Genomic DNA, 21,985 nt, shown 5'->3' on the forward strand with positions numbered 1-21,985 from the left:
CGTGAGGGTGCGCAGACATAGCCAGGCTAGCAGCGTTAGGCTAGCTAGCTCTGTGTAGCTAAATGTCCGTAACTAACTAATCAAAAATAAGAAAGCGGTCAAAAACGCTCAAAAAATAAAGTAAAACGTTAAATCTCCGCAAGCTAGCTAATTGGTTATATTGTTAAATAACATTTGTCCACTGGTCTAATTACTAATCATCACATTAATATAGTGTACAATTCCTGATATTTCCTTAATAAAACATTAAAATAATATAATTGGCGAATAAGCTGAAACCACTGAAAATGCGATTGAGGTGAGAACGTTACAGTCGACCGCTTAAATAAATCTATTCATTGCAGTTAAATGATGTAATGATTACAGTGGATATTGATATTTCGCTGTCCAGATACAGTAGTTTGTTTACAACTTGCGTACTTGCTACATAACTAACAAGCAACAACCAATACAAATGCCACGGCGAGCTAGCAAACGTTAGCTACAAAGACCCCCAATACGTTATCCGTTTGTGGGGGTTGGGTGGGCAAATGACCTACGGCTGCTTTTCTTCTAAATCGGTTTATATTTTTACAAACCAAGCGATTAAATAAATTTACATAGAGTGCTCGCCCATTGCGATAGTACCCCCATTTGCTTACAGTAAACACGGGCTAGATAACAAATTCTGCTTCATGGTGACACACTGTGCTTCAGTACGCGCGAGTAGGAATTAGCCCAATGTCCCCAACGCTGGGCTTTACAACTGCTGTTTTTTAAGTGCTTTTAGACAGTCATGTGATTGTAACGTAACCCGACCGGAAAACACCGACGACCATCGCCGCCAATGCTGCGTTTAGAGGAACATAGCAGCTGCGAGCCCAACGGACAAGTCCCCGGTAACAAACAACACAACAAACTCCACGAAATCGCGAGGAGCACGAAAGGTAGGCTTAGACGCACCACATTCTCCGTTGAACGCGGTTGTGCGCCGATAATTATTTTAATACGCCTTCAATATTTAGATCACTTTTGAAGTTTAAAAATACGTTCGGTGACCACCCCTTCCCCCTGTGTGTGTCCGTTTCACGAGGCTCCGTTTATTTTAGCTTCACATCGCTTTCAGACGTCGGAAGAACAGATGCGAAGATTTGACCCTCTGCTCGGTCGGCGCACTGTGCAAGTTCTGATGTAAAAACAATTAGAAAGTAAATCGCGATATATCTGCCGTGTGCGTGTGTATCTATGTATGTGTGGCGTGGTTGGGGGGCAAAGCGTGTACACAAGTGAAGGCATATGTATCGCCTTTTCGAGGGGTTATTTTTTGTTTGTGAGGAAAGCGCACTGCGGAAGTGGTTTTACTCTGCGGGAGATCTGTCCGGTCCACGTGTCTTCGTTAGGGGCGGTGCTTTCTTACACACATTTCAACAGACACAGTTATTTTATTATAACTACTGCTAAGTTAACTACCATGTTCACTATTTAATAGACACAGTTGTGTTTGTTTTGTGAAATGTCGGTGCTATTTTGGTTATCAGCCATTCTTGATCGTGCCAAGGATTTGTGAATGGGTGAAATGGGAAAGGGGCAGTTTATACATATTTAAAATATAGATTGCTCACGTGAGTACTTTCAGTGTTTATGTTAAGATTATATGTGATAATTCTGAATATATATAATCTCTGAAGTTGGAATAGATGTCATTTTCCCTCTAAAAGGACTGTTTCTGCACTAGCATCTGGCCTAATTTTAGCAGTTAATCATTGTTTTCATATTTTTTAATCTCTTATTTCGATTTTGATTTTGGTTCAAGCATCACTGATTTAAACAGTGAACTCCAAACTCTGGGGAACCCAATACAATAAAACAACACAAATGTATAGTACGTTCAGATTGCTTAGATTGCTGTCGCCATTAAAATAGCTGGTTGGCAATTGGGCCCAGGTCCTGAGATTTTAATTGACTCCCAGGTTAGTTAAGTTGACACTCAGCGGTGTTTGATTAGAGTGAATTAGCGGCCGCGCACTTGGCAAATCTCAAACTGCCGGCATTGTTTGCATAGAATGCCCCCCCGGGGGTGGGGGGGGGGGATGTCAATAATTGCATGTGACGAGCCAGACCCAGCCTTTCACCCTCCGTTCCCATTGGTCGGTTCCCCGCGGCCGCCTCAAGAATGTATACGTAACTCGTGTCATGTGATCCCAAAGCCGCTGGCCCTGCAGTGACCTTTAGAGGAGAATTAAGGGTCAGCGCCGGCACCCTTCTCTCCGTTAGCTTCTCGGAGGGTGACGCTAACGATTAGGTACCGTGCGGGGCAGAGACATCCCTTAGTCGTGACTGGGACCTGGCCTAGTGGCCAAGGTACATAACGTGGTTCAAGCGCCAGTGTAGCCGCAATAAGATCCACACAGCTGTTGCAGCCGCTTGAGCAAGACCCTTAACCCCACAATGTTCCTGCTTAGTCAAATCAATTGTATGTTGCTTTGGGTAAAACCGGCAGCTAAATAACTTATTGTCCCTGGTTATGGTTATGCGCTTTGTGGCACATCAATCTGGATACGAGCGTCTGCCAAATACATGCAATGTAATGCAACGGAGATGCCAAGGGGTTGGGTATGACTAGAGCTGTGGTCTAAAGCAAAAGCCCAGGCCCTATCTAAGCTTGAGGGCTGAGGTACAGTATCGGGCAGTACAATATCCCAATTATTTATCCCTAATGGACAATGGTAGCTGGGCCTAGAGACAGCCGGAAACAACAAACTTATGATATATAAACCGAACACACACAATGTACCACACACAATGGCATTAACCCTAGCAACCACACGGTTACTGGTTCTTCTGCTACGTGGCTTCTAAGTAGTGCTAGGCAGGATGGCTTCTCTGCTGATTTGTTACTCGTCATCATAATTTCTGAAAATGTTTGTGGTTAACAAATGCACCGTACAGGCCTTGTGTTTGGTTTTTTTTTGTCTGTCTGTGTCCAGTGGGTGTTCCGGCCTACGAAGCCTGAGTAAAACGTTGGTTAAATTTGTCACTTTTTCCCGTTTTGGTAAAGAATTTGTCCCTCAAATACCTTGGGAATACAGCATAACTGGAAGTTGAGCCACCGCTCAAGTTATTTTCTTTAGTGCACTTTTATACATGAAATATATAAAGACACAAATAACTGGTGCAGGTTTTTACCCCAAATTTCAAGCTGTATTTACGCATAGACTTTCTATGTTTTAGGACATTGTGTGTTTAAATTATTTGCAAATACTACAGACAACAAACTGTGTATTGTTTTGCCAATACAAAACAGTCCTCTCCACAATCTCCCCAGTAAATAGACTATATATCCTGTATTAGTTAAAGTACTCTGGAGGCAAAGAGTATATTGGTATCAAGACATCACCAGTGTCTGACATATTTTTGTTGATATTATTATTATTATTATTAGTAGTAGTGGTAGTAGTAGGAGCAGTCATATTGAACAATACAGCTCTGTTAAGTGATGGTGTATTTGATTTTGAAATATAATTCGGGAGCGGGAGCTTATCTCAAAGAGAGTATACGTAGTAATGTGATGTTGGTGGTCTTTAAGTTCTTCAAGCACCTTCCTTAACAGACCTGTTTCTTTGCAACAGCACTGGGAACGTGAACACGGCTGCCACGTTAGCTGGGGTCCATTTGGCCGGGAAAGCCCAGGCACACACACACACACACACACCGCACACGCTCTGTAATGGTGGCAACATGGAGGCTGTGTGTGTTTTTTTTCGCTCCGTTTGTGGTTGTTCACCCTCCCTGTTGCAATAACCAACCCCCCCCCCCTTTCCACCATGCCTCTCTGTGTTTTTCGGTTTGCGTTTCTGAGCCCCGGCCCTGAACAGGAAACTGAGTCTCGTCTCGTCGCTCTCTCTGTGTGTAGGTGGAAGAATGGAGCTGTCCAACCATGGTCTTATCCTCCTGCAGCAGCTCAACGCTCAGAGGGAGTTCGGTTTCCTGTGTGACTGCACAGTGGCCATCGGGGACGTCTTTTTTAAAGCGCACAAGGCTGTCCTCGCGGCCTTCTCCAACTACTTCAGAATGCTGTTCATACACCAAGACAGGTAACGCAAGGCCCTCGCAAAAGTCCCCAAAAACACGGAGCCCCCCAATGGACTCTGTTTGTCTGCTCGTGCGGCAGTTGGGGGTCGTAAAGCACTTTGACGTGAATGAGCGGAGGATCAACCGCAGTCACCGCTGCTGTCTTTGTAGAGTTATTTTTGTCTCCGTGAATTTTGGCTGCAGCCTTAGTCCCCCCTGCCTCTCGGCCTCCCGGGCCAATCGGCATGGAGATTTGTGACCTCGTTACTGGTCGTTTGAAATGGCAGTTGGCGGAGGAAATAACCGCCAAACGGCAAGCTTTGCGTGTAATTCGCAGAATATTTCTGTAAAATTGTGGCCAGAGGTATGGAATGCAGCCTACGCAATGCGTTCGGGCTGTGATCTACTCAATAACATTTGCATAGACTTATTCTGTTTTTACAGACGAAAAGTCTGTATGGGGCACTCCGTTAGACTATTGAGTGATACTTTAGTGTGGGGGGCTCACAGGGTTTAATGGTAATGGTAAATGGACTGCATTTACATAGCACTTTACTCCAATGCCTCAATACAATTAAGGGCTCATTTTACCCATTCGTACACGCGTTCATACACTAACGGCGATAGGCTACCACGCAAGGCACTGACCAGCTCGTTGGGAGCGATTGGAGGTTAGATCGGGGGACCGAACCGCTCCTGCCTCCTGAGTTAACGCGACGCCGTTTCTTTCCAGCGACTGCGTGCGGCTGAAACCGGCGGACATCCAGCCGGACATCTTCAGCTACCTCCTGAACCTGATGTACACGGGCAAGCTGGCGCCTCAGCTCATCGACCCGCTGCGCCTGGAGCAGGGCGTGAAGTTCCTGCACGCCTACCCCCTCCTGCAGGAGGCCAGCCTTGCCACGCAGGCCTCCTTCTCCCACCCGGAGCAGAGCCTGCCGCTGTCCACCTCCCTCTACGGCATCCAGATCTCCGACCAGCAGGGCGCCACGAACAACACCACCACCACCACCACCACCACCACCATGGCGGCCATGAGCAGGCTGTCTGGCCGCCGGCAGCTCTCCTCGCCCTTCGACGCCCAGAACCTGTCGGACGTCAAGTTCGGGCTGGGCTCCTACACCGCCGCGACGTCCTCGACGGGGTCGGCGTCCGAGCCCAGGATGGCGCAGTCGCTCTGCGAGGCCGAGCCCTCGACCAGCGGGTTCCCGCTCGCCGGGGAGGAGCCGGGCCCCGGCCCCGGGCTGGACGCCCCGGGCGGGGAGGACCCCCCGGCCGCCACCACCATCCTCCACGTCAAGCCCAGCATCATGAAGCGGAACTCGTCCTTCCGCAAGCACTACTCCTGCCACCTCTGCGGCAGCCGCTTCGCCCAGCGCAGCGCCCTGCGGGAGCACCTGCTCCTCCACGCCCAGGCGCTGGTGGAGACGCCCATGGAGACGGGGCCGGAGCAGACGGCGGCCCTCGACATGGTGCGCGTGGCGGACGAGGCGCCGCGGATCGTGGGCGTGATGGACGGCGCCAGCGACGGCGAGCAGCACGCCGCCACCGACTCCCCGCGGCCGGACGGCGCCCAGTCGCAGGCCGAGACGCCGCCGCCGTCCGACATCGCCGACATCGACAACCTGGAGAGCGCCGACCTGGAGCGCGAGGTCAAGCGCCGCAAGTACGAGTGCTCGACCTGCGGCCGCAAGTTCATCCAGAAGAGCCACTGGCGCGAGCACATGTACATCCACACCGGCAAGCCCTTCAAGTGCAGCGCCTGCGGCAAGAGCTTCTGCCGCGCCAACCAGGCGGCGCGGCACGTCTGCCTCAACCAGAGCGCCGAGTCCTACACCATGGTGGACAAGCAGAGCATGGAGCTGTGCTCCAACGAGGACAGCTCGCAGATGGAGGCGCTCTTCCTGGCCTCCGGGCGGCCCTACAAGTGCAACGTCTGCGAGATGACCTTCTCCAGCCCCAACGAGGTCATCAAGCACCTGTGCTTCGCGCAGAACGCGCTGTCCTTCCCCGGACTGGACGGCCAGGCCGCGCTGGCCGGCGACGGGGCGCCCAAAGACGAGGGGTCGGACTCCTCCAACGCCGGGCCCTTGGTAACGTCCATTAAAACTGAGGAGATCTTAGTCGAATAGTGAACCGCCAACTTGTGTACTTTTTTTTTTTTTTTTTTTTTGTACTTTTTAAATTATGGTCAGTAGATTATGCTAAAGGTTTAGTTTTTAATTTTCCTATTAGGAGAACACTTTTTTTTTTTAAATTTTCTGTCTTCACACTTCTTTAATTTGCCCTCAGGAACTGGAATTGTGGTTTTAGTGCAAGGCTCACATGAACTGAACTCTTCCTCGTTGGCAAAAAAAAACGTCCCCTGTCACCATTTCATGACCAGTCAAATATCAGTGTGTGTGAAGGTTTAACTCGCATCTTATTGCTTGTCTTGTAATATCAGAATCTCCCACATTTTTGACCGATGGGTCTGGGTGACCAGGCAATGCTGAATATTGTAGAGAGAGCATGGTTGACTGCTAATAGCATATTTAATGGTGGAGTGTGTAATTAAGTACACGGAATAAGTCTTCATCCTATATTGTATGGAATAGCTCCAGTTGTCAGCCCACATGCTTACGTGTGGCCTATGTTTAATACAGCAGACTTGTTTACTTTCTATATCAGGGTTTACACACACATACATACACACACACACACACACACACACACATTTTCCCACCATTTGTTGTGTTGAATAGCACATGTAGAAGAAGTTTTCATTCATTTGTTTCTAAGATGGCAGTTGCTGCTTTGGCATTGGTGCAGCTAACTAATAGTAACTTATCGTACAACAACAGGGAATGGAGGTCTCCGTGTGTAAGGTGGCGTGAGTCTTAAAACGTTTATTCAAACCGTGAGCTCAGTGCAAATTTCAGGGAAAGAAAATGGAAGTTCACTTGAAAAATTTGACATCTCAGTTCTGCCTGGGAGGGGAAATTCAGAGATCCCTGGCTGAGTGAATTTGCTTCTTCAGTGCTGTGAAACCCCTTGCTTTGGATGCACACAACCTGCTTAAATAAGGACATTAAAAATACAAATGAAACATCCCCTCTGAGTCAAAGTGAATGGCCACCCCTCACTTAACATCCCCACCCTGTCATGAGATGGGTAGTGGTTGAAACTGTAATGAAACCAACAAAAAAATTACTCAAAATATTCCAAGTAAAACCAGCCATGTCTGCTGCCGATGATTAATTAATTACCATTTCATTAAATGCTAGATTTGTTTTTGAACTGTCACTTTAAGGGCCGGCTCCACAGACACAGATTAAACCTAGTCCTGGATTAAATACAATTCTGAAAGGCGATTTTCCGTCCAAAAACGGAATTTAGTCCGGGACTAGGTGTGAAACTTCACAAAATGTTCGGTTCTTAGCAAGATTACTGCAGCAGACGGTTGGTTTGTTTTACTTCCTTCAGCAGTCCGCGGTGAGTTTGGCATCGCCCCCCTCCTCCCCCCCCCCCAGTGCGCGAAAGAACAGGAAGTGAAGCCAGGGCTGTAAATGGAGGCTATCCGGTCTGGTTACACTCGTTACCGGGGTTACCGTCATGCCCACACTTGCACGAGGCTTAGGCCGAAACCAGCCTGAGTTTGGAGCCGGAGGTTTTCGTTTAATCCCACCCCGCCGCCAAACTTCTGGTGCCAGTTTCTTCATTTTTAAACCCTTGCCCCGTGTAAATGGTCACCAGATGGCTACTTGCGTTATGTATTTAAATGAAAAGTTTTTAAAAAGACCATTCACTTTTCCCTTGTCAAACCAGGTTTTCCCCCAGACCGAACTAGCGGAGACCTGCCTAACCAGAGCGACTCGATTTGAGTCTCCATGGTGACAGGTCTGAGTTTGTGTCCCCCCCTTCCAGTAACCGAGCGCATTCATCTTAGACAGCCTGGCTTGTGGGGACAAAATGTCCACCAAACTCGAGGCTCATCGAGCGGTCCGTATATTCCACGGCGGTCTGAGCTACTTACGGTGGTACAGAGAGCGTGACTTGCGTTTGGAAACTGCTGAGATGGCGTCGGTTGGCAGTACTTAGCAGAACTGTGGCTTGTGCCTTATACTGTGTTCTCGTGTGAAGTGACTGCGACTAAGGGGATCGTGTCAGGTCAACAAAATGGCTGTCAATAAAGGAATCAAAAATGTGAATTGGGAAGTGCCTAAATTTCTGTGTTTGGTGGAAAAAAGGAAAAAAAAAACGTCAATTTATGGAAATCTGGACCATTGGCTGAACTTTATTTGTTACTGTAATCCATGCTCAATTTCTGTCACTGTTCAATCTCTGAAATGTGGCTTAATTTCTGGCTGAGTTAATTAATTTTGTGTTCCTAAGGGGATAGTTCACTTCTTGGGGATTTTTGACCTTTTTTTCTGTTTCATTGTATGCGTGTGATCGGTCTAGACAGTGTTTCTGTGAAATGAAGGATATTTTGGATAGAGGTCGGCTTTAAAATGGCTTTTGTGGTGCTTTGTGGCCTAACATTAGGAAATGCACTCGGAGTACCTCGAAAGCAGCTTGAATCGCTATTGTCCATTTGCAGAAACCTGCGAACAGATCGCTTTATTTGGTGTTTGTATTGTATTCACAACAATAAGGATAAAAGTCAGGTCTTGTGTTGTGCCATTACTTCATTCCTTGTCGGTGTAAGCGCTTGTCTCCCGAGGAGCCGTGCGGTAATGTTGATATCGGAAGCCAAGCCACAATTTCCCCGGGCTCAACATTCTCGGGTTGCATCCACCGTAGGAAATGGGCACGACCGAAAATGAGATTAAATGTCATTTCTCGAAGAAAAATCGGATAATGTACTCTTGTGCCGTGTTATGGAGGCAGAGAAACGTGGCTGTAAAGCTGCTTTTGGCGTACTTGGACTGCATTTCATTTACTTTAGACCACATATCTGTGAATCCAGCCATTTTAACCGCCAGTCCAACGACATGTAGCCCAGGGACTAGAGATTAAGATTGATTAAAATAGCCATTATTATTTATATACATTACAGGTCATTAATGCCCCCGTCAAATAAACTATTACATTAAATGTCAGAATCTTCTGTAGATATTGTTGATTGCACACAAAAAACTATCTGGGCCCATCGAAAAATGCACCATTACTGAAAGGATTTCAAAAGAGAGAAAAATAAAAGTAAACTATTCCCTTTAACTTCAGGTTTGAATCGTCGCAGTTATTGCAATAGGTCCAAAAAAATACAATCCTTTGACAAAATTAGAAAGCCAAAAAAAAATCTGAAACAGAATAACTACATTTGGTAGTGTAAGTTAGAACTCTTTTGGGGGGCAATAAGTGATTATGTGTTTGTTGCGCTCACTCAACAAGTAAAAGTGACCTGCGCTAGTCTCTTGTATCGCACCTTTTCCTGATGATCAGCCGAGCGTCATGGGAAATGTAGTCCTTGGGGTTCCGGAGCGCTCACAGTGTCTCTCATTCTGTGCATCTGCTGATTACCACATGGCAGCCATTCTCTGTGCATGCATCAGTGCAGCGCAGGTTTGTAAACATACAGGTTTTTATAGTGCCACTTCCCAAGACATTTATATACTGCTGTTTTTTTGTTTTTTGTTTTTTGTGCATGTAAGAATGCATTCTGGTATTTTCTGATGTTTTTTTAAATATATATATATGTATATGGCAAAGGACACAAAGCTGTCAGTACTGTAACAAAATGTACTTTTGCCAATTCATTGATCATTTGCTTGAAGGTGTTCTTAAAGCCCTTATTTTTGTGTTTAATATACCTTTCTAATTTTATATACAATGCTATATTTACGAAAAATATTTTATATTGCACAGGTTGTACATTGCGAAATTGCTTTTATGTAGAAAACATTTGAGTCTTCATTAGACTAGGTGTATGTATATTTGTTTTTTGTTGTTGTTTTTTTTTTCTTTTTTACTCAAGGCCTTTGTGTTGATGAACAAATATTACTGTATCATTTTTTTCTTTCTTTTTTTGCTTTATACTTTTTTATTGACCATAGTTTTTGTAGCCTATTGATGTATTATGTACAGATTTCTGTAGGTGAAACAAGTTTTTGCTTGTTCAGTGCTGTTGGTCTGAGACGTGCTGGTTGTGTCAACAAGATGGAGGATTGTCCCTATGTACATCGTACAACAACCGAACAACTGCTGAAGGTTCTCGTTGGTCAGGTGTACATATATGACTTAGGCATTTGCTGAACTTTTTTTCAAGTAGATGGTAAACGAATAAGAGGCCCTTCTGTTTGTAAAAAATAAGTAGGGAGCTTGGCAGGTATAGCATGATGGTTTTGTGTAGAATACTATCTATGAATAACATGGACTTTGTCACTATCTCAGTCACAGTGACTGAAATGCATTGTGTTGAAGGAAGACTTACAGGCGCGGTGCTCTTCGGAAAAACGGTGCCTGAACGCATTCCCGAAATGTGATCGCTTAATCGGAGCGTCTAAATGAGGACCGTCAAAACTCGCCATTACATTGAAGGATACCTATTTATTTAAGAAAGTGTAAGCTGTTTTTCTGTTCAAAGCATCGCAAAATGTCTACTACTGAAGTGTACTTTCAAGAGTGTAGAAACAAAACCTTTGGACAACCTGAATTTGAGCAGACCGCGGACTTATTACAGCACTGGCTGCGTCGGTAAAGAGGTGTGAATTTGCTCTGCGACCGTCTTAATGTCATTTTAACAACGTATTTTATGCAAGCCGTTTGTCACTTCTGCATCGAGGTCTTTTTATACACAGGTTACCGAGGGCAACGGAATCTGCCCCTTGCGCACAATTCCAAAGCAACGTCAAAACGTCTACTGTGATCTGTGTTCTCAGGAATGTATGCAGCGTCTCCTTCATTTTGATGGTGAAGAATGGAAGAATAAAATTGTTTTGCAGAAGGTCTGTGTCGCTTCTTTATCTGTTCAGAAAACAAGTAGCCCACCGTGTGCCCTGATACTGATGGTACAGTGGTGGTGGTCATGTCAGGCCTTGCATTAAGACAAAAACGTGGACACAAGCGCAGCAGCCTAACCAATGGACGTATTGTTTGTGAGAGTTTGAGGGAAAGGCGAAATGGGATTTTTCTTCAAACTTTGACTTGGCCCCTTTTAATCCCAGGAGAAACTTCTCAAGATCATTTATGGCTAAATGCGCGTGTTGTATGTATGGGGTTCACGGAGTGTGTTCAAATTAGCGAAATTAGTGGTTTCCTTTCATATTATGTTCAGATACCGTTATACAGACAATAACTGAATGAATATCTCACTAATCTAAACCAATTCGATTTTTGGCGCCTTGTCATGTCTTCAACGTTCACTTAAGCCTCCGTTTCCCTAGACAGGAACACGAAACAGTTCAGTTTCCTGTTCTCTCTCTCTGTCTCTCTTTCTGTGTGTGTCTCTCTCGCTCTCTAGGAAGTGGCTGAAGTATTTTCTTAATTGCGTGCCTCGTAGCCATTTGCAACATTGCATTAAGTTGTCACTGCTTATTCTGGAATGGACCACAACGTATCACAAACATGGTTTTACAAGGCTAGCTTTATTTGATTGAAATGTAGACAAGATTCTTTGTATTCATATTATTAACAGCTTGGAAAATATAAAAAGGATTAAGTCCATGCTGCTGCTATACGCTTTATGCTCATGGTTACTGTTGTTATTATTACAATATGATTTTTTTAAAGGTACATAGGTATACAATTTGTACAAATGTTACCGGTTTCACATTTAAGGTCATGTTATAAAAAGCTTAAGGATGTTGAAGGGGGTGACCGAACCAAACAGGACGGAAGCTGAACCGAAGGCAACGGCTACAGAATTAGACATTCCGAGTGTAAGCGAGCGTAGGGGGCGAGTGTAATCCTGTCCATCGTCTCTTCCCGTGAAGGACAAGTCCGACCAAAGGTTAAGATCCAAGGCATCCAGCCGCTGTTAGCCAGTCCCTGGTGGGGATTAGACCGTTATAGACATACTGCTCCCCGTGGGCTACTTTGTATAGCCACCCAGAGGTGGATACAGGGAGGTAAGAAGGAATCTCAATGGGTTTTGCTGTGGGATTCTGATCGCTCTCCGTACAAGTTGTTTGTGTATGCCTCCTCTCCCCGCCCCAAAAACACTTGGAAGGAAACCTGAAGTTAACCTAACAGACTATCCTTACGTCCTTAAGTTCCTTCTCGCTCTCTCTCCCTCAATCACTTGCTCTCTCTCTCTCTCTGTCTCTGTGGCTCTCATTCTCTCTAGTATCACAGTGGTCGTTATGTTCTGCTGCACAATAACCCGTGTGCTACGGTTATCGCATTCACCCACCCCGCTTCACAGGTGCGTTTAGATTCGCCCACTTCGCTCGCGACATGTCAGAAGCATACTCGTGACATCACAAACAGGTACTGAAGCAAACGCAGCAGGTGTGCTAGAATCAGAAAAGACATTCAGCCGAACGATGCGGGAAGAACACGCTCTTCTCTCCCGCGCACAGCTGAAGTGAAAATGGCAATATATATTTTTTTTAAACTTTACACACTATCCACAAATACACAATTATTTCATATATTCGCTTGTGAGTCTCCAGCTAGGAGTTATCACGGTTGAAACTCCCACCCTGGCACCAGAGCTGTGAGGAATGACGCTGTATATACCAGACGTGGCCAGCAGAGGGCGGAAGTGTACTTTGGCAACACAGTCGTGAGATTCTCTGTTTTTTTTTTTTTGTGGAACAAACTTTGCTGGTGTGTCAACCAGCTAAATTAATTGCTGACAATTGTTTTCCATACATACATTTCTAAACATGCTGTACACAATGAGGTTCAAGCACTGAAACGTCATTTTTGACATAGGCTGGTACACCATGTTTCTGAGCAGGTCGGTGACACAGCATGCTGTGTCTTTTTCACAAGGTTGACAACAAATCGGATTGCTCATGCCACAGTGAAGGTAGACGCTATGTCCTTTTGAAATAATTTTTAAACATTAAAAGGAGCTCACATTTTGTAGGTTATCTTTCTCGTTCTGAACTCTCAGTAATAAACCACCTGACGAAACCATGTCAACAGCAAATTGACCATTTCAGTGCCAAATACTGGATCTGACTGTGATATCCCTGAACACAATACACCATTTAGTCAGAAATCAGCCCAGTCTTTTGAGTGAAGTTATTGTTCATACACACATCGTATGGTTTTTAATATGAGTTGTGACTTTTTAAAAATGTGTTGGTATGACCGTTAACTGTCAATGAATGCATATCTGTACCATGTTAGTGAAATCTGTGTAAGACCCTCAAATAATCTAATATCCTAAACTGAGGTGAGGACCACTTCAGTATCTTTAAAAAAAAAAGAAAAAAAGAACATAAATACAACAGGGGTAGGAGGGGTAACAACGGTGTGTGGGCGAGGGGGTGGGGGGTGGGGGTGGGGGTCGTTGAGCGCTTAGATATAAATACAATATACAAGATTATATCTTCCAGTTCTTAGGCCACACACAGACATTTTCTACAGGCACAACCTTCGGTGTAGCAGTAAGGGTGACAGAAGGTTGCCAAGGCTGCAAAAACATACATCACATTAATCACAAGCTGGATGACAACTTCAGAGATGTGCAGGACTGTGCGTGTATGTGTGTGTGTGTGTGTGTGTGCGTGTGCGTGTGTGTGTGGGAGTGGGGGTTCTCCCAGAAAGGGTCCCGGGAGTATCTTTGTGACGGGACAGATGTTGCAGGGAGGGGTAGAATTGTCCTTCAGTCACTTGCTGAAGGTGGCAGAGCCCAAATCTCAGTGTGTTCGCCGGACACGGCTCCGGCTTCCTGTTCAGACACGCCGTCTTCCAGGCAGAGAATCGTCCTGTCGTTTCAACCTATGGGAAAAGGGGGACAATGACAGGTCACGAAAATCATCATCACTGTGTTATACACGTTATTGAAAACAAGGAATGAATCCTGGAAATTAAATAATCAAAATATCCTCATAATTAAAGGTTTAAAAAAAAGCGTTTGTGACGTGAAGGTACTTTGATTGACATTAAGTGGCGTCGCGCGCGAGTGAAAACCGTTTACTCGCCGGGCGAATACCGCAACATGATACTGCTGACTCACGGCTCCTAAGCGTTAACATCAGCGTCTCTCTCTCTCTCTCTCGCTCTCGCTCTCGCTCTCCCCCCTGCGTTTTACGACTCTACGGGGAGGCAAAGCGTTGCGCATACGCCGTCAGCCAAGCCGTAATTCACCGTCCTGCTGCAGTGCAGTATTACAGGCGCTCACTAAACGCGCGTCTGGGCGTCTCCCTTCGCGTTCTTAGAACTCAGATCGCATAAACTGCCTGCAATAACACTTTCGGCACTGTGTTTATCATCAAACATCCGTGGCAGTACAATATTTTTATTTTTTTGTAATGGTGGAAACGTTTTTTGTTGTTGTTTGGAGCTAGCCCAAGGCACATAAAGACACAGTAAAGCTACTATGTTATAGTCTTTTTTTTCATCCCGTTTTGTATAGATTCTCTAACGGGCTCTGACATACTTCATTCACTAAACATCGAGGGTTCTGCAAAAAGAAGGAAAAATTATAATTATAATCAATCTGTCAGCACAAGTTCATCTGCCTTCAAATAGCTCCCCTTTAAGAGCTAGTCTACAAAGCAGGGGTCAACCACTGCATTCCTGCTTTGATATTGAAGGGCCCATGGTTACTTGTACCTGAACAAAAGCTTTTTCATCTCGCCAGCCAGCAAATCCTGCTAATAAAAGTAGACTCCATTGATGTTTAAAGGAAGGAGGGGAAGATTGTTTGATAGGGTGATTAAGGAATGCCGACAATACCCAGATTTCTGATTTTTTTCCCCCCTAAACTTCCTTGATTTATATAGTGAACATGTTTTATATTTTATTAATTTATACTTGAAATAACTTGGGGGGGGGGGTGATTATATATATGCATTGACAACTTTGACACATTTATTGCAGCAATAAAAAAACAAAATCCAAAAAATATGAGTTAAAATATATTCCAGACACATAAATCACAAACGTAATCCACTCACCAGCTCATGATGCTGCAGTCAGCTCTGTAGACACCGGCTCGATCTCGTTCACGGTTTCCTCCATCACCTCCATGGCAATCTGGGCTGCCTGCTTTTGCACCGTCGTCAGTGCGCACTTGACATCTTCTACCACGGTGCTTGTCTCCTTCCCCTTCTCCTTCTCCTTCTTCGCTGGTGCTATGGCTGTCTGAGCTTCTTCCACCGGCACCTCAGGGACGGCAGCCACTTGCTCCTGATGTACTTTTTTGACAACGAGGGAAAGGTCCTCCACCGTCTCCGTCTGTATCTGTTGAACACTTTGCTCTACGGCGACCTGCACCTCTTCTACAACCACTTCAGCTTGTACGACCTCCGTCGTCTCCTTCTGGGCACTTTCTTCCGTCTTGGCTTCGGCTGGGTCCGCGGGGGCTTGCGAATCTGTGGTCTGAGGAGCTTCAGTCGATGCTTCCGGGTCGGCCTTTACAGCAGAGACCTCGGCCTGGCACGGTTCCTCTGCTTTTGTCTCGGGAAGCTCTGTGACAGGAACCTCGGCGGGAGCCTCTACCACTTCCTCAGCCGGAACACTTTTTGGAATCTCTGCCTCGGGCACCCCTGCTTCACCTTTGACCTCTGACTCAGTTTCTGCTTTGCTCTCACTTTCCCTCTCACTTTGGGCCTCTTCCACCACGGCCGTTTGGGCGTCTGCTTTCTCTGTCTCTTCCTGGCCCTCCGACTTTCCGTCAACCTTTGTTTCTTCTTGGGCGGCTGCGTTCAGACATTCTGTTGCCTTTTCTATCTGTTCTTCTACAACCTTTGCTTCCTCCAATTGCTCCTCCCTAACTTCCACCTCTGCCACCTGTTTACCCCCGCCCTCGACATCTGTCAAGGCAGTTTCCTGACAGATGTCTTCACTAGCGTGAACCTGTTCGTCTGCGATCGGGAGCACCTCAACGACCTGCACGGCTTCTTGAATTTGTTTCGCGGGTTTCTCTTTCTCCTCCTCCAAAACTTCAGCAGCCTTTGACTCTTCTTTGACCTCTTTGTCCGTCTCCACCTGAGCTTCCTCTGTAGCTGCGGGCGGTTCCACATGAGCTTCAGCATCTCCGGTTGTCTCAGGAGCTTTTGCGTCTTCAGCTTCAGCCTCTACTGCTGGCACTTCCTCGGGGGCCTTTGCGGTTTCCGGGGCTGCAGCCTCGGTTTCTTGTGCCTGGGATTCTGGCTCTACTTCCTTCACAGTTTCAGACAGGTTTTCAACCGCACTCTGGATCACAGTCTGGACAATGACGGTGCTTTGCTCTTCAATGGCCTCCTCTTCCACCTGCTCGGCCTGCATAGCCTCCTTAACTTCCTCCACCTTCTCACAGACTTCTTCAACGATTGTACTCACGGTGGTTGAAGCTGCCTCGATTTCTGCCTCGACGACGGGTTCGGCGACCTTGCCCGCCTCTTCCTCCACAACTTGAACCTGTCCTTCAATGGTGCTTTCGGTGGCTGACGCTGCCTCAATTTCTGCCTCGACGACGGCTTCGGCAACCTTGCCCACCTCTTCCTCCACAACTTGAACCTGCCCTTCAATGGTGGTTTCGGTGGTTGAAGCTGCCTCAATTTCCGCCTCAACAGCTACTTCTGCAGAGAGCGTGTCTGCTGCCTTCAGCTCGGCTAGGACCTCCTCAATGGCGGTCACCTCTGCTGGAGCTGCTTCAGTTTCTGCTGACACCTCCTCTTCTTTGGGCTGAGTTGTCTCAGAAAGGGGGCAAACAATGCTTACTGTCTCTTGCACCACTGCGATTTCAGCAGGAGCTTCCACAACAGGAATTGGAGCCTCTTGGACATCCACCGTTGCTAGGGTTTCAGGCTCTGAGGTGATCACTTCCTGTGTCACAACCTCAACCACCTCTTCCACCGGTGCAAGTTCAGCATCGGCAGCGGTCTGCGGCACATCATCCAGTTCCTGCACTTTCTCGCCTTCCAAAGTGGGCACCTCGGTGACCTGCGAGGTTTGGCTGCAGACTGATTCTTCCACTGTCATCTCTGCTGGCTCTTCTGCTTCAACCTTGGGCGTGTTTTCGGAAACCACCATCGCTTCTATGTGCTCCGCTCCTTCTTCCACTGTGTTGACCACCGCAATGTTAATTGGGGGAGTGACTTCCTGCAACTCAGCCACTATTTCAGCCTCTGCTTGTTCGTCTTTAACTTCTCCTACTTCCGCAGGTTGATCCACCTCTGCCTCCACAGCTGTTGCGGCCTCTACCACAGGCTCAGCTACTGCCTCCGCAGCCTCCGCCACCTCGGGTTTATCTTCGGTGGTTGTAGCTTCACTGATCCGAGATTCAAGGTCCGTGCATATAGTAGTGGCTTGCGACTCCACAACGACAGTTTCCACAACCTCCTGCAACACCGCCTCCGTCTTCTTCTCGTCCTCTCCCGGCACTGGTGTGGTTTCGCCGGAGGTGCCGGCGGACTCCGAAAGTCGAGAGACGGCCGAGACCATCTCTGTCGTTTCTTCCGCAATGGATACCTGCTCAGGGACCTGCTCCACAGCCGTCACCACCTCCGATGCCAAATCCACGATGTCCTCAGCGATTGTATCGTCCCTGGACACGTCTTCGGTGGTGGATTTGGGCGTGGCCACGGTGTCGCCTTCTTCTGGAATGTCGCTCAGCTGCTGGTGTTTGGTTATGCACTCTGCGCTGCTCTCCTGAACGTCCTCCACAACAGAGGCCGAGATCCAGGACGGCGATCTTTCATCAGCTGCAGCGGCAGGGACCACTTCGGCGGGCTTCTTCACCTCAGGCTCCGGCTCTGGTTCCGGTTCCGGTTTTGCCACCTCGGCCTCTGCGGTAGGTGCGACCTCTGCGATCACCGCCTCTTCCTTTGGTGCGGTTTCCGCCTGCTCTGGCTCCACGTTGTCGTACTCGGACAGGGGGACCACGGCGGGCGTGTCCGAGTCCTCCTCCGCCGATCCCACATCTTTCCCTGCGTCATCGGAAGAGGCCTGCTCTTGTTTGCCTTCGGCCTTCTTCTTCCTGCGTCCAGGGATCAGCTTCTTCAGGGAAAAGGTGGACTCCTCTTTGGGAATTTCACCATCCGAGGACAGGGGCTCAGCTCCCGAGGTCCCGGCGGATTCGTCGGTTTTGTCCTCGGCCTTGGCCTTCCTGCGCGGGGTGACGAATCGTTTCAGGGACTCCCAGGTGGACACTCCCTCTCCATCCGAGGGGCTCCCGGCTGGCTCCGGGGACGATGCCACGTGCTCATTATCCGCCTCTTGCGAGCTTCCAAGTGGTGATTCTGCTGGTTTTTTTGCTTCTTCTCCAGACTGCAGGGCTTCCTCCTCGATCCTGGGTGCCTCGTCGTCAGAGTCTGACGTTTTCCTCGCCCTCTTCTTGGAGGAACCCACACAGATCAGTGCTTCCCATGATACAGATGTGTCCATTTTCTTCTTAGGCTCTTCTGTGCTTTGTTCTAGCATCGCCTTCTGGTCCTCCTCAGCGGGCTTGGGTTCTTCTGGTTTCTCCGCACTTTCCGTGGAGGACAGGGTGGCGGACTTGGGCTTCTCTGCGGCCTCGTCCTCACTCTCAGATGGTCTTTTGACACGCTTCTTTGGTGTCACCAGCTTCTTGAAGGAGGACCAGGGCAGAATGCCGTCCTTCTTTTTCTCCCCGTCAGAGGTAGTCGCCTCTGCTTCATTTTCTTGGCTCACCTCTGCCTGGGTAGCTTCGCTGACAACGTGTTCCCCGGATTCCTCTGGAGAAGACGCAGAGCTTTCTCCTTTCTGGCCCTCCGCTGACTCGGTGGAGGACTGAAGCTGCTCAGCAACCTGCTCACCGGATTCAGTCAGCTTCGCCTCAGCCTCTTTCTTGGCCTTATGCTTCTTGGAGGAGATTTTCTTCAGGCCAGACCCTGAGAAGAGTTTCTTCAGCGGACTCCCCTGGACCTTGACTTTCTCTTGGGAGGACAGCAGTTCAGGCTCTGTTTGGATCGCTGCCACCTCTTCTGGGACGGCCGGCTCCTCGGCAGGACTTTCCGCCTTTTCCTCTTCTTGTGGTTTGGCGTCTTCGGCGGCCGCCATTACCTCGGTAACCTCAGCCGCTGGCTGTGCTTCTGCGACTTCTTCTGAAGGAGCTGGAGGGGCCTCTGCTTCGACCACGACCTCTTCTTTTTCCACGGCGACAGGTGCCACTGCCTCAGCGGCGGGTTCTTCCTCAGTGGGTGCCTCTACCTTAGCAACAGGCTCTTCCTCAGTGGGGGTCTCTTCCTTAGCAACAGCCTCTTCCTCGGCAACGGGCTGTTCCTCGGCAACAGGCTCTGCCTCAGCTTTCTCGGGCGCGGCAGGCTCTTCTTGCGGAGCTTCGGGCGAGGCCTCCTCTTTAGCGGCCTCAACAGCCTCTGCGGCGGCGGCGTCCGTCGCTTCTTCCGCCTCCTTTATGCCCTCCTCGGGCGCCTTCTCCTCCTTCGGCGCCTCCTCTTCCTTCGGCTTCTTGAAGCTGGTCCTCTTGCGCAGGTTGGAGAAGATGCCCCCTGTGAAGAACCTCCTCAGGGAGGACTGTGTCTCCTGGGCGGCCGGGGGGGTGGTCGGGGACTCCGCCTCCGGCTCCGCCTCCTTCTCGGGGGAAGCCGCCTCCTCCTCTGCTTTTGGCTGGTCTTCTTCTTCTTTAGCGGCCGGCTCGGTGGCGTCTCCGTTGGTTTTCTCAGCGGGGGTTTCTTCGGTCACCGGCTCGGTTGCAGGCTCGCTGGCTGCCGGCTCTTCTGCGGCCTTCTCCTCCTCCGCTGGCTGCGCCTCCTCTGTGGCGGCCTCCTCCTCCTTGGTCTCCTCCACGACCTCGGAGGCGCCGGCCTCTGCCGCCTCCTCCTCCTTTTTCTCCACGTTCAGCAGCTGCACCGGCTCCGCCTTTTCGTTCTTGTCCTTCTTCAGCGTGAACTTGAACCCGACGAAGCGGAATATTTTCTTGAAGCCCACCTCGTTGGCCTCCGGGGGCGACTCCTGGGCCGGTTTCTCCTCCTCTGTCGCCTCCGCCGTCACCTCGTCTGCGTCCGCGTCGGCCGACGCCTTCTCCTCCTTTTCGCCGTTCACTTGAGGGGCCACCTCCTCCTGGACTACGTCCATGGTCTCGGGACTGTCCTCCTTCTGGGAGACAGACACTGAGTCTGTCTGGCCGACTGCAAGCAACAAGAGAAATACACTTTAATCAAATGAAAACTTTTGAGTCTGAAGACCCTTTTACCACAGATCCATTTCATAGTACAAAACTGTTTATGTTGATATATCATGAGATTACAAATTTTTCGATGTATTGCCATAGAGTTTTTTTTTAAATTGTAAATCACATTTTAATTGCCTGAAATGTTAAAAAAACAATACAGTCAAAGGAATTTGGTCACATTACTGACAACAATTCATCATTTTTTCCCCCTTTTTTTCTTTTTTTTCTTTTTTAATGCCATTTTGTTTTGTAGTTCTGCTGTAGTTTGGCTTGTCTCTTTTTTTTTTCCCTGGTTTTCTGTTTACTGTGTGTCACAGTGGAACAAATGTAATGCAATAAATCAGAACCTAGAATCTTGAACTTTAATTTAGAATATAGAATCCATTATCTGCGTTTGGACAGTAAATACATTCTGTGTTTTACGGGGGGGATATAACTCAACCTGTGACCTTCAGCTGCAGAACTAAAGTACTCCGTTAAAAAGCCCATTAAAAAGTTACAACGTTATTTAGTACTTCAAATTGATATAAAACTGTTGTAAAATTGCAAGGCTCTACAGTTTACATCAAATGGGCATAGTGGCCAAAAGTAAAGGTCCCCAATCCATTGAGAATACAAACTCAAATACAGTATACCTATTGAGCTGAAAAACAAGCAGCCAGCCCCTAACTGTAGCCCTAACAAGTCAGCTAAATAAGTTAAAAGACTGGAAAACCCAATAAATAATGTCAATGCATTTCATTTTTATTATCGATGGCAGCGGGTATCCCTCTCTCCCTGTGAGGTAATACTGTGTTTGACCTGAGGGTTTAGTTTGAGTTTTTGAGTTTACACTCGGTGTTATTTTCATAACCGCGTCTTTGCGAAACGCCTCCCGGGCCAAAAATTTCGGAACACCCAAAAAAAGCGCTCGACGGCTGGACTTGTGAGAGGCCTCCCTCCCTCCCTCCCTCCCTCCCTCCGTTTCGCAAGAGCAACGTGCTTTCATGCTTCCCCTGCACCGGAGAGGAGGGCTCATGTGCTGAAAAGGCCCCTCCAGTGTCATGATTCAAAACACACTTCTGCCCTGTTCCCACTAATGAAGACAAGATGCGAGTCTGTTCCAACGGTGACAGGTGAGCGAAACAGATGAACACACACACACATACACACACACACACACAATGCCTGAGATTCCTTCTACGTCTATCAGTGTTTTGACAGGAGTAGGGTGGAGGGTGGTGGGGATGGGGGGGGGGGGGGGGGGGTCACAGGCTACATTGCCTAACTCTGAGGCCCCCTTCCCCTTATTTCCATCCTGCCCTGTTATGGGTAGGACATGGGGGGCTGTGGGGGGGTGGGGGGGGGGGTTGGTGGGGGGGGATATTCACATCTGGCATTGCTCCCGTTTCCTCAGGGGATCTTCAACCTTCCCTTGGACCCTCTCGGCAAATTCCCAGCATTCTGAATTCATGAAATATCACTGCCCCCCCCCCCCCCTCAGCCCCCCCACTCCACAACCCCCCTCCCCCTTCCTTCCAAAGCCAAACGATTATATGTCACTCTGACATTTCCCCTACCGCACACTCAATGGTATACGTGCGCTATCGAGCATAACAATGCTTTGGGGTTTTTCCTTTTTGTTTGTGTGGGTGTGGGTGTGGGTGTGTGTGTGTGTGTGAGAGTGTGAGTATCTGTGTGTGTGTGTGTGTGTGT

General features: G+C 48.1%; 2 protein-coding genes across 3 annotated transcripts in view; one reads left to right on the forward strand and one right to left on the reverse strand.

The window, feature by feature from the left end:
- Window positions 1-803: 803 nt before the first annotated feature.
- Window positions 804-10,978, forward strand: zbtb2b (zinc finger and BTB domain containing 2b). Its single transcript, XM_061241049.1, has 3 exons — window positions 804-926; window positions 3,893-4,073; window positions 4,784-10,978. Exons 1-3 carry the CDS (start codon window positions 827-829, stop codon window positions 6,180-6,182), a joined length of 1,680 nt encoding a protein of 559 aa, XP_061097033.1. The 5' UTR covers window positions 804-826; the 3' UTR covers window positions 6,183-10,978.
- A 621-nt stretch (window positions 10,979-11,599) lies between these two features.
- The window catches only part of akap12b (A kinase (PRKA) anchor protein 12b), a 53,049-nt gene continuing 42,663 nt past the window's right edge, over window positions 11,600-21,985 (reverse strand). For both annotated transcript variants that reach the window (XM_061242685.1, XM_061242686.1), the window contains 2 exons: window positions 15,111-20,246; window positions 11,600-13,929 (listed from right to left, as the gene is read on the reverse strand). In XM_061242685.1, the coding sequence (XP_061098669.1) occupies window positions 15,115-20,246 (5,132 nt within the window). In that variant the 3' untranslated portion in view covers window positions 11,600-13,929; window positions 15,111-15,114. The remainder of the gene's footprint in view (window positions 13,930-15,110; window positions 20,247-21,985) is intronic.

The sequence above is a fragment of the Conger conger genome, chromosome 5 (genome assembly GCF_963514075.1).
Source record: "Conger conger chromosome 5, fConCon1.1, whole genome shotgun sequence".
NCBI lineage: Eukaryota > Metazoa > Chordata > Actinopteri > Anguilliformes > Congridae > Conger > Conger conger.

Excerpts from the sequence above, each read along its gene's own strand:
- zbtb2b (XM_061241049.1), top strand. The coding sequence starts at position 827 with ATGCTGCGTTTAGAGGAACATAGCAGCTGCGAGCCCAACGGACAAGTC. Across the intron at positions 927-3,892 it reads AATCGCGAGGAGCACGAAAG|GTGGAAGAATGGAGCTGTCC; the intron begins GTAGGCTTAGAC and ends CTCTGTGTGTAG. Across the intron at positions 4,074-4,783 it reads CTGTTCATACACCAAGACAG|CGACTGCGTGCGGCTGAAAC; the intron begins GTAACGCAAGGC and ends GTTTCTTTCCAG.